The sequence below is a fragment of the Scylla paramamosain genome, chromosome 49, assembly GCF_035594125.1.
Source record: "Scylla paramamosain isolate STU-SP2022 chromosome 49, ASM3559412v1, whole genome shotgun sequence".
Taxonomy (NCBI): domain Eukaryota; kingdom Metazoa; phylum Arthropoda; class Malacostraca; order Decapoda; family Portunidae; genus Scylla; species Scylla paramamosain.
The window spans coordinates 1,990,001-2,005,000 of NC_087199.1; the positions used below are offsets into that span (position 1 = coordinate 1,990,001).

The window sequence follows — 15,000 nt, forward strand, 5'->3', positions numbered from 1 at the left end:
ACTTATCATTGTACTTATAGATGAATGAATGGCTGCACAGACGAGTATGAGCAATGTACTTATGAAAACAGTTCCTCCCAACCTCTCCCGTCCCCTCCCAGCCTCTATCAGCCCCCGCCTCAGCTTCCCCCACTCCCTTACAGCCTCTACCAGTCCCTCCCAGCCTCTCTCAGCCCCTCCCAACATCTCTCAGCCCCTCCCATCTTCTCTCAGTCTCTCCCAGCCCCTCCCAACCTCTCTGTCTCTCCCAGATATGCAGCAGACCTAGGTAATGTAAATTGAAGTCGCCAGAGAGAGAGAGAGAGAGAGAGAGAGGTACATTAATACAGTTCTGACTAGTGATATACGTTTGAGAAATGTTTACTTATAGAAATGTTTGTGTGTTTGTAATGAGGTAGACTGAATGACGTTATTATTATTATTATTATTATTATTATTATTATTATTATTATTATTATTATTATTATTATTAAGGCTTTTACTGTAATGATTTTTTTGTATAATGATCTTTTCTATATTTTTTACTAAATGTTTATGAGTTAAGGACAATTGTATAGATCTCTTTGTCTATCTATTTTTATTTCTTTGTTGTTTTGTGTGTGTGTGTGTGTGTGTGTGTGTGTGTGTGTGTGTGTGTGTGTGTGTGTGTGTGTGTGTGTGTGTGTGTGTGTGTGTGTGGTTCTTGTTCTAGTCACCTGGAGGAGTTCTCTCTCTCTCTCTCTCTCTCTCTCTCTCTCTCTCTCTCTCTCTCTCCATTGATTCTTGTATTTACAGGTGTGTGTGTGTGTGTGTGTGTGTGTGTGTGTGTGTGTGTGTGTGTGTGTGTGTGTGTGTGTGTGTGTGTGTGTTTCAGTATACACTGCCTCCTATTATAGAAATTAAAATATTATTATTTATGTGTGTTTTCTTTTTCCTCACACACACACACACACACACACACAGAGAGAGAGAGAGAGAGAGAGAGAGAGAGAGAGAGAGAGAGAGAGAGAAGATATACAATACATACACAAGAACACCATTTGAAATATTTATACGACGAAAAATTGTCTCCCATTAAATACACCTGTTTTCTTTGGTTTTCTCTTAGTACCCGTTTTCTTTTTCCGCCTAGTCGCCGCTAGATGGCAGCACTGGCGGTGACTCGGGGCTTTGATTACGGGTCGATTTAATTGGCGGAGCTTCATTAGGTGAGCAAAGCAGGTGAAGAGGCAGGTAAGGAGAGACAGCTCGCTTCATATACACTTTGGAGACTGGCAGAGGTGGACGAGGAGAGCAGGTGCTGGTAGGTACCCTGTGTCTGTCTGTCTGTTTGAGGTTATTGTTAATCTTGTTATATATTCACGTGATGTATTCTCCTGTATTTGTCTTGTGTGTGTCTGTGTGTCTGTTATTGTGGTGTCTGTCAGTCAGTGGTGTGGTGTTTGTATAAGTGTGATGTTCGTGGTTATAGTGGTGGTGGTGGTGGTGAGTTCTGTAAATAACTGGGCCTTTTTAAGTAACTGGGCCTTTTAATTTAGGTGTTGTCACGAGTGGTAATAGTTATGGAGGAAGTTGTGGTGTTCATTGGTGGGTGTAAAGGTGTAGTAACGATTTAATTGGTAGTTTGCGTTGTTAATAGGTGTTACATGATAATGGTGATAGTTACACGAGACTTTGCCATTGACGAGCTGTAGTGAGTGAGTGGGTGTCAGTGGTAATTAAACGATAGTAGTAGTGGTGGTAGTTTGACGATAGTTGTAATAGTTTGACGGTAGTAGTACTGGTAGTTTGTAGTAGTGGTAGTTTAGTAGTTTGTAGTGGTAGTTTAGTAGTTTGTAGTAGTAGTGGTAGTTTAGTTTGATAATAGTGGCAGTTTGGCAATAGCGGAGCCTGTCGGAAACGGTGGAGGTGTTTTAAGGCTTTCAATATTAAATTAATATATCTAGAAATATTTTGTGCTTTGAACGAGTCTGTAGATGGAGTTGTTAGGGTTTTCAATGATGTCTTTACGAGTACCAATGGTTTAACGAGCAATGTGCGCCGTTAAATGAATAACTGGCTCAAGTGTTAACGCTGCAGTGGTGGTTACTGGGGTCTTCAAGGGTGTTAACGAGTGTTCTAGCTGAGAATTCAACAGAACACGCTGCAGTGGTGGTTACTGGGGTCTTCAAAGGTGTTAACAAGTGTTCTGAGAATTCAACGGATAACAGGCTGCAGTGGTAGTTATTTGGGTCTTCAAAGGTGTTAACGAGTGTTCTAGCTGAGAATTCAACACGCTGCAGTGGTGGTTACTGGGGTCTTCAAGGGTGTTAACAAGTGTTCTAGCTGGTGGTTATTTGGGTCTTCAAGGGTGTTAACGAGTGTTTTAGACTGTTGAGTTTAACAGTTAACAGATTGTAGTGGTGGTTATTTGTGTTTTCAAGGCTTTTAACGAGTGTTCAAGCAGAAGTCTGTACCTAGTGGTGGTTACTGCGATATACAAGGCTGCTAACGAATCTAGTGACAAAGTTTAACCAAGTATTTTCTTGACCAGGCTGTAGTGGAAGTTATTGGGGGTTTCAAATCTTTTCACGTGTAATGCTAGGTTAAAGTAATCTGTACTTTTAAGTCTATATATAGAGTTCGTGAGGTTTTTAATGTTATGATAGTTAACGAGGTCTTTACCTTTAACAGACTGTTATGGAAGCTGCTGCTATTCACCAACTGTAACCGTTATGATAGTTAACGAGGTTTTTACCTTTAACAGACTGTTATGGAAGCTGCTGCTATTCACCAACTGTAACTAAGTACTAGGTCAGCGTCCAAGTTGGCGTAAAGAAAGATTTGTGTAGAGAAATAGGCTTTGTCAGACTTATTGTGGTTCCATTCCTGACACACTATGATTAAATGTTCACTCCCTGGAAGTGCAATTCCCGAGGGCTTCATCATACCAGTGTTACCTTCACTGCAGAAAACGGATATTAAGGGACCTTAAACTCCAGTAAATGTTTTTAATTTTGTTTTTCAGAGTGGATAAGGCTGGGAGAAGCTGAGGGGAGATGTTGAGGCTGGCAGGGAACGGTTTTCAAGGAAACGCCAGTAATTTCAGTATTTTCGACTGCTACTACTGCACGGGCTTCACTCACCTGTAATACGTTTCGCTATTATTTTTTTCTCACGTTATTTTTCTTTATTTTATTACAGTAAAGTAACATCACTGAGGACTAACACCAGCAATTAATACAAAGTGATTGGCCCACAGACTTTTATTCTCGTACTTTCCTTCCACTTGGCTCTTTTCTTCACACTGTATCCTCTTCTCCCTGCACCACATCACAAACACACAGAAATTTGCAGAGACTACCACAAAGTTAAACTTAATTCTTGTTTTGCTGAGACGTACACTCCCTGCACCACATCAAAACGCAACGAATTTCGCAGAGGCTACCACACAGCTAGTGAGACTTCATTGGGAGTTTTGCATTCACACAAGTGGCGATGTACGAGTGTGGGTGTGCTTGCACCTAAGTATTGTAAAGGCCCGTCCAAATGATCGAGCACTGACCGCGTGCACAAGCGAGCAGTTTGCGTTTACAAGTTTACCGCTTGTACACTAAAACACTGGCAAGTGCCTGTGTTGGTTGAGAAAAATCACATTGGCCGTGGCCGGTAGGATGACGTCACTGCCAGACACGCAAGGCTTCTATGGAGGCAAGGGGTAAAGGTTGTCATTGTTAACTAGTATCAGACTGAGACATGTCGGTCTTTGCTCCCGCTATGGATCAGTGGTCGAGACTTCTTGTTCTAAGTTTGATAGAACTTGATCGGCAACACCCTTGCCTCTGGGATGTACAACTGGTATCCTGCTTGCTTATAAAGGTCTCGGTCTAGAAGAGCATGCATGGAATGTTATTCGGGTTCATTCTCAGTTTATGAAGTTGTCTCTATATCCAGCATCTGATTCACGTAATATAGTCACATGACTTCCCAATTTACTTTTTAATTCACACACCAATTATTGCTTAGTGCTTTCTTGCTTTGCTTGTAGACGGATGAGAATATTGAAGAGTTTGGACAGAAGTAAAAGAAAGGAAATTGAAGGAAAGTAGTAAATTAAAGATTGAGGGCAGACCACGTTGCTGTTTTTTAAGTGTGAGTGAGAGTGAGGATAGTGCTTTCTTCAGTTTTCCTGGTGACCACCATACTGGTGGTAGTTATCGTACCGTACAGTCTGCAGGTCCTGCCTGAACAACTACCACACGCTGCGGCTTTGTCCGGGCTTGACTGGGCTAGCTCGGCACCCGTGGACCTGTGCTCGATCGTCTGGACGGACCTTTAGGCCGCGTTCACACCAAGCGAGTCGCGTCGCGTCAAGTCAAGAGCGTCATTTGATGCGATTCATTTTGACTCATCTCCGTTCACACCGACTGCGTCAGCCCGCGTCAAGTCAGCACTCAGTGACCTGGGTAATTTCATGGAGAATGGATGCATGTTCCCTGGCTGAAGTAGCTGCTTTGTTGTGGCTTCGTCGTCGCAGACGTAAGAAGAAACAACGAATATGGATCCATGAACTGAACATCAAGAGGCCAGATTTTGGAAACTTCTCTCATCTATTCCCAGACCTGGTGAACCATCCAGAAAAATTCTACAACTACTTTAGGATGACACATGAAAATTTTAAGAAGCTGGTGGAGTTGACTGGATCTTCCATAAAGAAAATTAACACAAACTACAGGGGTGCAGTTGGAGTTGAAGAAAGAATGACCATTTTTTTTTTGGTTGCGGTCACTAGGATCATATGTGGGAGGGCGTTCTCGAACTAAATTTATCAGGAATTCCACTTCCATCATGCTCCCGCAACGACGGACTCGCTGTGACTGATGTAGAAAATGGGTCCAGCCCTATCTGTGACTCGACGCGACGCGACGCGCCGTGACTTGACGCGACGCGACTCGCTTGGTGTGAACGGTTTTTTCAAATATACATACAAATTAATGTTAAACTCGGGTGGCGATTCATGACGCATGATGACTTGCCTTGACTTGACGCGACGCGACTCGCTTGGTGTGAACGCGGCCTTAGGGTGACAATAGATTATCACTCTTCAGTAGTTAGTTGACTTGCACGCCAGGCTAGCTTCGTCTTCCCTCCATCTGTGTGTGTGTTTCATCCCCATCCTGTCTAGCTGAATTACAGATTTGGAGATATTTTTATTACACCAGTTCCCTAATCCCTCGCCAAACAGTTCCCTCCCTCCCCCAACACACCAACGAATATCCCTCACCAAAGTTCCCTCCCTCCCCATCACCAACGAATATCCCTCACCAAAGTTCCCTCCCTCCCCATCACCAACGAATATCCCTCACCAAACAGTTCCCTCCCTCCCTCCCCATCACCAATGAATATCCCTCGCCAAACTGTTTCCTCCCTCCCTCCCCAATCCCTCACCAAACGGTTCTCTCCCCTTCGCCAACGAATATTTTGACCCTCCCTCCTTCCCCTCACCAACGAATATTTTGACCTTAATATTTACTACACTTGTTGCAAGGGCTAGCTAGGATCTTCAATTGTTGAAAGAAATGACAGCAAATTTTTATTTTACTTTTATCACCCAGAGTCGTTCCTTCCTGGTGCTGCCGGGATGAAACCTGATGTACGACGTGGCGGCTGCATCCATCCCATCCACCCACCCTACGAGTCGCTCCTTCCTGGTGCTGCCGGGATGAAGCCTGATGTACGACGTGGCTACTCCATCCATCCATCCATCCATCCATCCACCCACCCACCCACCCACCCAGAGTCGCTCCTTCCTGGTGCTGCCGAGATGAAGCCTGATGTACGACGTGGCTGCTCCATCCATCCATCCAATCCACCCTACACCTCCAACACCCAGCCGTCACCACAGCACTGCCCCCAGGACACCACCATCATCATCACCACCACCACCACCACCACTACTGATATAGGGTGGTAGGGATGACACACACCACTGCTACTGCCAGGGATGAAGCAAGACGCCGCCTTCCTGAGCTATCAGTAGTGGTGATGAATGACACCATCTTGAGGAACCCCAGAATACCACCACCACCACTGCTGCTGCTGCTGCTGTTGTAGAGGAACCCCAGAATACCACCACCACTGCTGCTGCTGTTGTAGAAACGAGACCTCGCTGAGCTGTGGTGGTCGTTCCTGTGTGTGTGTGTGTGTGTGTGTGTGGGGACGGCCTTCATTCAAGATGCTGCTGGGGTGTGGATGATGACACAGGCACACCACCACCACCACGACTACTGCGGGGGATGGAAGGAGTAACCAGTCACTCGTCTCTCCCCTGCCTGCATGGTGGGGGAAAGACCTCACAAGACTGATGCTCCTGGCCTGTCTCTGATAGGTGGTAAGTTGCCTGCCACACTTGCCTCAACACAAGCACAAGGGAGACAGGCTTGGTGATGCTGCTGTGAGCTGTTAAAGAATTCTGAGGACTCTCTCAAACGTTGTATTGTTTTTGTTTGAAAAAAAAATTTCACAATAAGTTGTTGTAATCCTCCAGAGACTCTTTGAGGTAACAGTAGCCGTGGTCTTTCTCCGGAGACTCTTTGAGGTAACAGTAGCCGTGGTTTTTCTCCGGAGACTCTTTGAGGTAACAGTAGCCGTGGTCTTTCTCCGGAGACTCTTTGAGGTAACAGTAGCCGTGGTCTTTCTCCGGAGACTCTTTGAGGTAACAGTAGCCGTGGTCTTTCTCCGGAGACTCTTTGAGGTAACAGTAGCTGTGGTCTTTCTCCGCAGACTCTTTGAGGTAACAGTAGCCGTGGTCTTTCTCCGGAGACTCTTTGAGGTAACAGTAGCCGTGGTCTTTCTCCGGAGACTCTTTGAGGTAACAGTAGCCGTGGTCTTTCTCCGGAGACTGAGGTATCAGTGGCTGGGGTATTCCCTGGAGACTCCTTGAGGTATCACTGACTTAGGGCTGGCTGGTGATAATTCAGTCCTGGAATACTGGGGAACTTGGAGCTGGAGGCTGCCGGGTGAAGAATAATAATTGCCAGAATACAGTAGTACAATTATCTGTGGAATACAGAAGCAGGAGGCTGGGGTCATGGTACCAGGATGGATAAAACTGAACATTGCTGAAAAATATACACACTGGCAGCAGCAAGGGTAACCTAAATAGTGGTGATCCAAGTGATACATGTACCCTTATTTATACATAGCAGGGCCAAGTTAAGCTGTTATAAAACCCAATTCCAAAACCCCAAAAATTAAACAAAAAAAAAACCATCCAATATTGTCTAAACCTACCCAAAGAAAAGAATAAGAATTAGAGATTCTGACAGAGATCCTGACTAACACTGCAGCCTCCCTCATTCCCTCCCCAAACACAGGGGGCAATACAGACCCATAGAGGACCACAGATCCTGCCACTGCCACCAAGCATGACAGGTGTCCTAAAGTGACAGCCAGGAGACAGACAGGTGCACCAGGACAGCTTCAAGTCATGGCTGTGTCCAACACGCACAAACATTCTGAAACAAAAGGATTCATCAATACACCTACACAACACATCTACACCTTCAAGACTGTCAGGGTTAGCATGGTACACCTGCACCAACACGTCTACACCTTCAAGATGGTGTAGGTGTACTGTCAGGGTTAGCATAGTTCACCTACACCAACACATCTTCACCTTCAAGCATTCATCAATACACCTACACAACACACCTTCACGACTGTCAGGATTGTCCTATGCAGAACCCTGACAGAGTTCTGCTGAAAGCATCTCTCTCCCACTTATCATACTCATGCTCACACAGGTTACAGTCAAAGTTGGCCTCTGCCACCACACCTGCGCCTCGCCACACCTGATGCAAATTGCTGCTAGCCATTCAAGCTGCTGACCAACCTCTCAGCCTCCACTGCAGCACACACCTGTCCTGCAGGGCCCCTCAAGGAAGCTGGCTGGGGTGTTCAGTGTCAAGCAGGGCGGCGGCCTGGACTGTCTTATGTCCAGCTCGTGGAGTAGGGAGGGACGGGTCGGCCAGGAAGCCTTCAGGAAGGGAAGATCGAGTGGGAGGTGACCGAGGCACCAGGAGCAGCCGACAGACAGCCACCAGCGCACAGTTCAGCTCTGCCTCCACACTGCCCCTGTGCCCTGCCTGGCGTGCTGTGTCAGGCACCACATCTGCAGGTGGATCGTGTGCGTCAGTGAGGGGCGTGGATGGTGGATGTGATCAGCGCTAGGAAAACAAAGATAATTTTGTGAGGAAAGTAGGGTGTCCTAAAATGCACATGAATGGAGTGATGGCAACTGAGGCAGCAGCAGCAGACACAGAGGCAGAGGTGCCACAGGCCTCACCAGAGAGGTGCTGAGACAGAGTAACCAGAAGTTGTGCCTCACAGGAGTGAGGAGGACAGTGACATGTTGTCTTATGTTTGGTGTGACAGGTGAGTGTGGTGCACAAAGGTTGACTCAAGTACTGATGGCGATGGATGCGGTGGTGGTGGTGGTGGTGGTGGTGTGTTTTTATTACTGAACATTAACTGCACTGACTGGATATCTGATGTGCCGCTCAATCTGACTCTGTTCCTGCACAACAGCTGCATCACTTACTGAAGGAAGTCACACCAAGTATCTGTGGCCACCAGATGAATGCCAACAACAATTTTCATGCCCAGCTTGTAACAAATGTAAATAGTATTAGCTGATTAAAGTTTGAAAATGTTTGAGAGTTTCCAGCAGCCTCAAAACACCACATCCCTGCAACACCTCGAGCAGGATATGCACGGCACACACCACTTGGTGTGGCGAGGCACTGCAAACACACACGGCCAACACTGGGGTGCCAAGTGGCTCTGGCCGGCAGTGCAGGTGTGCAGCCCCTCCTGCCAGTGGCCCACGTGCTGAAACACTCCTGGCAGCCCCTCCACCACTTGCCAAAGCCTCTACCTTGAAGCTGGGGTGTTTACGGTTCTGGTGACAGATTAACCAGAAACGGTCTCGATAACCCAGCCGGTCGTCTCTGTGGCCTCGGCAAACATGGGTCGGCGCGAGGCAGTTGTGACAAGAACAGATTCTCAGGAGTTGAATACAGTAAAATCCCTCTTATCCGGCATCAACGGGACCACCGACATGCCGGATACTTGAATAGAAGTGAAATTATGTCCACAATCACCACCCTACACTCACCACCCACACTACACTACACTCTTACCATAACAAAGATCAGCTGATCTTAATCAGCAGCTGATCTGATCAGCTGCTTAAGTGTAAGCACAACACGCTTCCTCTTTTCTACAACTTTGGGCATGATGAAGGCGTCAGGCGATAAACAGTGCACACGCGGGACTGAGTCACTGAGTAAACACAGTGCAGTGGGCCGCGGGTGGCGCGAAGCAGTGCGCTCTGGTGGCGAGGGGACAAAGTATACCTCGCGTGGGAATTTTAATCGATTTTATGAGTACACATTGATTTTTTATTGATTTTAAGCCTCAGGGAAAAATGTGCCAGATACTTGAAGCTGCCGAATACTCGAATGCTGGATGAGAGGGATTTTACTGTACCAGTGAATGACCATCCAGTGTTTAATGAGGTCATGTTCCAGTAATCTGAAAAGAAGACGACAGGTGACACTGATACAACCTTCACAGCTCATGACACCACACCACACACAACACACAACACAACAACAAAAGGGTGTCGTGCTGCTTGTCAAGATGGCCTTGGTATCTGTAGGTGTGTGTGTGTGTGTGTGTGTGTGTTGTAATGAGTGACTTAGTGGTGGGGCCGACACTTCCTCACAGCCGCCACCAAAGGTTTAATCTGTCTTTTCACTGAAGTGGTACATCCATGACTTGAGAGAACCACAACTCAAAAACTGGACTTTTGTGATGGAAAGGAGGAAAATCAATAAATCCATGTAACACCAGCAAAACAGCAAGGAGTGATTCCACCGAGGCAACACAGGCGACACACACTTGACTGGCTTAAAACGAACACCTTAACACACCTCTCAACTGCAAGACACACTGCCTGCTGCTGTCACCTGTACCAAGCTGCATCCTGTACTGACTGTTCACTGCCACAAACCTTCTGTACCAATTCAACACACACACACACACACACACACACACACACACACACACACACACACACACACACACACACACTGTTCACTGTCACCTGCACCAATTCAATGCACACAAAGCCAGCTGTCAAGGCAATGTCTCCACATACGGTTGCTGCTGCTGCTGCTGCTCTGACTAGTGCTGTGGTGCTCACAAAACACTACTGGTGGCAGAGACAACTTTCATGTGCACCAACACACACACACACGCACAACAACACAATAAACACATCATTTCACAGCTCAAAATTATTCCACAGAAAGATTCCCGCCCAATGACCAATCACGTGTCAAGAAGTCTTAAGGATGTGTGTGGAATATTTCAATAGTCTTGAGTACAAAGGAGTCGCACGGTTAGGAGGAGCGACGCAAACACCACAATTTCTTTAGTTTGACTTTAGTGGCACGGCAAAAAGCAGCAAGCAAACTCTTGACGTTTACCGTTGCCACGTCAGTTGTTTTTTGTGACATGTCAGGTGTACACCCCACAACAACCTCAAGCTCCCTGCATTATTCTGTACATCCTTTTCCCTTGAGGCCGATTCATCCAGCTCTTCAACACGGCACGCTTCACACGACTAGCGGGAGGCGCTCCACACGACGCAGCGACACGAACCTTGCCATGCGTCAACACACGAGGCAACGAGGTGGCCTGCCACCCGCCCCACGCTGCAGGCTGCCTTGCGCTGAGTCTGTTGAAGCACTCGGCATGGGTGACAGTGCTGCACGCCACGCGCTGCCACACTGCTGCCTCGGTGGACCAGCGCCTCAAGACACACCGGAAAATTGTTGTTGAAGCTGAAACCTAACTGGTGCGAGAAGCTGCCAGGAGCTGCAACAGGCTGAGAAATAAGATGAAACAGAACAATGCACAAAAGAATATAAATAAATAAATAAACAAATAAGATACAATAAGTATACATACTAAATAATTAAATAGACACCAACGAGGAAGAAACAGCGACACAAAAGAATATAACTAAATAAAATAAATAAACAAATAAGATAAAATAAGAAAACATACTAAATAATTAAATAGACAGCAACGAGGAAGAAACAGCGACAAACTCTTCCTGTGCTTACGGTTCTCGGTCCACTTTCACGGGAACAGCAGCTCTCTGGGGCAGCGGCACACAGCACAGGACAGGCCGTGTGGTGCGCGGTGGCGGCCGACACTCAGGTTTGCACTTCACTGAGCCCACAGTAATTTCCTCCTTGCCTCACCTTCACCAACTACAACGCTACAAAAAACAAACATTTCCTCGTCTGCATGTTGTCAAGAGGTGATGCAACACACACACACACACACTCTCTCTCTCTGTGTGTGTGTGTGTGTGTGTGTGTGTGTGGCTTTTATGGCAAGGCAGAATTCAGTATGCACGTTCTTGATGTTCTTTACTGTTGCCACGTCAGTTAGTTGATGTGTGGGCACAGTCACCACACACACACACACACACGTCAGTACTCGAGGCTAGAAGGAAGCCTGTCTGTGGGTACCAGCACTAAGCATTGTGTCTGTCCACCCTCAGCCACCTGTCTAACCACCTGTCTGTCCACCTCATCCACCTATAGAACCACCTGTCTGTCCATCCTGAGCCACCTGTCTGTCCACCCTTAGCCACCTGCCGAACCACCTGTCTGTCTGTTTCATCCTTGAGAGAGAGAGAGAGAGAGAGAGAGAGAGAGAGAGAGAGAGAGAGAGAGAGAGAGAGAGAGAGAGAGAGAGAGAGAGAGAGAGAGAGAGAGAGTTTTAGTTACGTAAAGTTTAATTAGGTTTAGTTAATGTTCTTTACATGACTTTCTGCGTGTTTACTTGTGTGGAGGGTAAACAACAAATAATAATGGTTCGTTAGCGGTGTTGGTGGATTCAAGGCACATTAACATCCGACATATTGTTCCGTCTGATATTACACGGTGCACCTCCCTCATTCTCCCCAATTTCCTACAGATAATACACTCACTAGTACCCAGAGCTTATATTTAATCCTTCTGTTGTTTCTTATACATTCCCCGTCCCTGCAGAATCCCATCAGTTCACACAATAAATAAAGACTAACTCAATTCACCAATGTCCTATATTTACCCTCATACCTCTTTATTTCCACGTTGCACCGCTGTTATATTATCCTCAATCCACTCCTCAATGCCTCGAGAATATACATGTCAGCGTTGGAGTCCCCGATGTGGCGTAACAGAGGCGATGTGAGAAGATAATTGTGGTAATTCAACACCACAAATGTGAAGTCTGTCTTGTGTTTACGTCTGTCATGGCCAGCTTAGGCGCAGGGTTGATGGTTCTTTTCGATTCTCGGGTTTGGTTATTATTTTTTATCTTTGTTTGCTTTCAGTTTCCTTATTTTCTTTATTAATTTTGGGTCAATAAATTTTGCTCTATATTTGTTGCTATTGGTTTTGTGGTTTTCGTGGTGTTTTGATTGTTTGTTTTATTTGTGGTTTTATTTTGTGGCGCTCCCTGTTGAGGCGTATCACTGTTTCATGGTGGCTGGGTCTTCCACTCTCTCCTCAGGCCAAACGGTAAACAGTGGACATTACTTTCTCCATTTCTGCTCATCCAGGAACCGTGTCCACAGCTGTTTCCTTTTCCGTTTTACCTTGCGGTACACCACAACAATAATACAGTTTAGGGTTGCCATACGTCCGGATTTTCCCGGACATATCCGGAAATCAGATAACGAAATCTGCGTCCGGGGGGATTTTTGAAAATCCCTCAAATGTCCGGAATTTCACCTTCCATCATTAATAACTGTTAAAAAATCACATTTATTAAGTTCCCTTGGGTTGAAATGATGAGAGAGAGAGAGAGAGAGAGAGAGAGAGAGGGGGGGGGGGGGGGTTCACCGAGTGGCAGCTGCTTTGGTTTGGTTTGGGTGAAGACTCTGACGTGTATGGGTCCTGTATGAAGTCGGTGGTCGCAGCCTTCACAACGCCGCCTCACTTGACGTCGCGTTCGCGCCCCAGTCTTTCACCAGCTCTGATAGGGGTCAGTTTGGATTACTGTTTGCGGCCTTGTGACCTCGTCATTACAACTATTACTTGTTCTTGTTAAGATGCACAAACCAAAGTGTAAATTCACTGCAGAGATGCTGAACAAACTCCCGTGCTTCAAAAAAGGCAGGGATGAGTGGGAAGCCGAGAGTGTTTGGTGTGTATCTGTAAACCAGGAACATTTGTCTCACTGGGCGGTGACAGGAGTGGTGCAGTGGGCGGTGACAGGAGTGGTGCAGTGGGCGGTGACAACAGTAATGAAGTAAGGAGTGTTGGCTCAGGCTGCAGGTGACAGTGGCATTGTTACCCAACACTCAAGAGCAGAGCAGACCAGGGCCTGGTCTGGTCTGGTCTGCAGATGCCAGTTTGTTGCATGTTTTGGCAAGAGCAAGGTGTACAGTGCTGCACGCGCAGCATGCGGGTGCCATGAGGGTTTGTACTGCTGTGGTGGCCTGCACGGAGGCGCTTGCTGTGTGGTGGCCCTGCTCTGTGGAGGCTGTGTTTGGCTGAGTCTGAGGCAGGAAGCCCCTCGCTGCCTGTGTGGTGACGGCCTCCTCTGTTACAGGTGCTGGGTCGTCGTCCAGTGACGGGATCCCTCGGTGCGTCCTCGGTGCAGTCCCAGGGTTCCTGCGGGACCAGCCGTGGCCAGGGACAGCATTGCAATGGAGGGTGCGAGGCCAGGCAGCAGCAGCGGCGGCAGCGGCAGGAACAGCCTGGAGCAGCAGACGACCCCAGGCGTGAGGACCTACACTTGTGACCACTGCGGCAAAGTGTGCTCCACCAAGGCTGCCATTGCCAGACACGTCCTCTCCCATGCCGGCAAGACAAGGCTGAGAGGCAGGAGTGGCCCCACTGAACACACTGCCACCCACACTGGCGACAGGAACCACAAGTGTGACTGCTGTGGGAAGACGTTTGCCTGGAAGAGTCATCTTGCCATACACATCCTCACCCACACTGGGGAGAGAAACTTCCAGTGCCTGGAGTGTGGGAAAAGATTTACTCAAAAGAGTAGTCTTGCCACACACACCCTCACCCACACTGGGGAGAGAAAGTTCCAGTGCCTGGAGTGTGGGAAAAGATTTACTCATAAGAATGGTCTTGCCATACACATCCTCACCCACACTGGGGAGAGAAAGTTCCAGTGCCTGGAGTGTGGGAAAAGATTTATCTGTAAAAGTAGTCTTAACAGACACATCCTCACCCACACTGGGGAGAAAAAGTTCCAGTGCCTGGAGTGTGGGAAAAGATTTACTCATAAGAGTAATCTTAACAGACACATCCTCACCCACACTGGGGAGAGAAAGTTGCAGTGCCTGGAGTGTGGGAAAAGAGTTACCTGTAAAAGTCATCTTTACAGACACATCTTCACCCACACTGAGAAGAGAAAACGACCAAAATGATAGATGTTGGAGTCCCCACTGACTCTGGCCTCAGTAGAGATGAAAGGTAAAAAAATTAAAAATATCAAGACCTAAAAAAATTAGCCGCAAACGTGGTCACTGAGGGACATCAGTGTGGTACCAGTGGTGGTGAGCTGCCTACACTGGTGTACACAAACATGGCAAACACCTCAATAAAAGTACAAGAATTTAATAAGGTTCTTGTCTTTCACCACTATTCTGTCCACCTCCCTGATGCAAGAGTTAACCAGTATTCTCAGTCTTTCACCACTATTCTGTCCACCTCCCTGATGCAAGAGTTAACCAGTATTCTCAGTTTTTCACCACTATTCTGTCCACCTCCCTGATGCAAGAGTTAACCAGTATTCTCAGTCTTTCACCATTATTCTGTCCACCTCCCTGATGTAAGAGTTGACCATTATTGTCAGTCTTTCACCACTATTCTGTCCACCTCCCTGATGCAAGAGTTAACCAGTATTCTCAGTCTTTCACCACTATTCTGTCCACCTTCCTGATGC

At 47.0% G+C, this 15,000-nt stretch overlaps 2 protein-coding genes and 2 long non-coding RNA genes across 10 annotated transcripts in view; 3 read left to right on the top strand and 1 right to left on the bottom strand.

Moving 5' to 3' along the window:
- Positions 1 to 896, top strand: part of LOC135095477 (integrin alpha-PS2-like) — a 34,943-nt gene extending 34,047 nt beyond the window's left edge. Inside the window, exon 19 of the mRNA XM_063996326.1 lies at positions 1 to 896. This exon is cut by the window's left edge and continues 1,276 nt beyond it. The gene's annotated coding sequence lies outside the window, so the exon portion shown is untranslated.
- A 2,458-nt stretch (positions 897 to 3,354) lies between these two features.
- Positions 3,355 to 8,671, top strand: LOC135095424 (uncharacterized). 6 transcript variants are annotated; one of them, XR_010264388.1, is made up of 3 exons: positions 3,355 to 3,586; positions 4,007 to 4,297; positions 5,041 to 5,567. It is a non-coding gene; the product is annotated as an uncharacterized LOC135095424 (long non-coding RNA). The 6 variants fall into 6 exon arrangements; XR_010264390.1 differs by having other exon boundaries at positions 4,143 to 4,297; XR_010264391.1 differs by having other exon boundaries at positions 4,189 to 4,297.
- On the bottom strand, positions 5,781 to 12,368 carry LOC135095425 (uncharacterized). The gene is made up of 5 exons (XR_010264393.1): positions 12,165 to 12,368; positions 11,157 to 11,314; positions 7,879 to 8,131; positions 7,349 to 7,475; positions 5,781 to 6,970 (listed from the first exon to the last, which is right to left on the bottom strand). It is a non-coding gene; the product is annotated as an uncharacterized LOC135095425 (long non-coding RNA).
- Positions 12,369 to 12,553: 185 nt separating this feature from the next.
- The window catches only part of LOC135095422 (gastrula zinc finger protein XlCGF49.1-like), a 2,762-nt gene continuing 315 nt past the window's right edge, over positions 12,554 to 15,000 (top strand). Inside the window, exons 1-2 of one of the 2 annotated variants that reach the window (XM_063996259.1) lie at positions 12,554 to 12,608; positions 13,645 to 15,000. The exon at positions 13,645 to 15,000 is cut by the window's right edge and continues 315 nt beyond it. In XM_063996259.1, coding sequence (XP_063852329.1) covers positions 13,742 to 14,482 — 741 coding nt within the window. In that variant the 5' untranslated portion in view covers positions 12,554 to 12,608; positions 13,645 to 13,741 and the 3' untranslated portion in view covers positions 14,483 to 15,000. Of the gene's footprint in view, positions 12,609 to 12,932; positions 13,075 to 13,644 lie in introns of those variants that run through there. The other variant, XM_063996258.1, reaches the window with a different exon arrangement.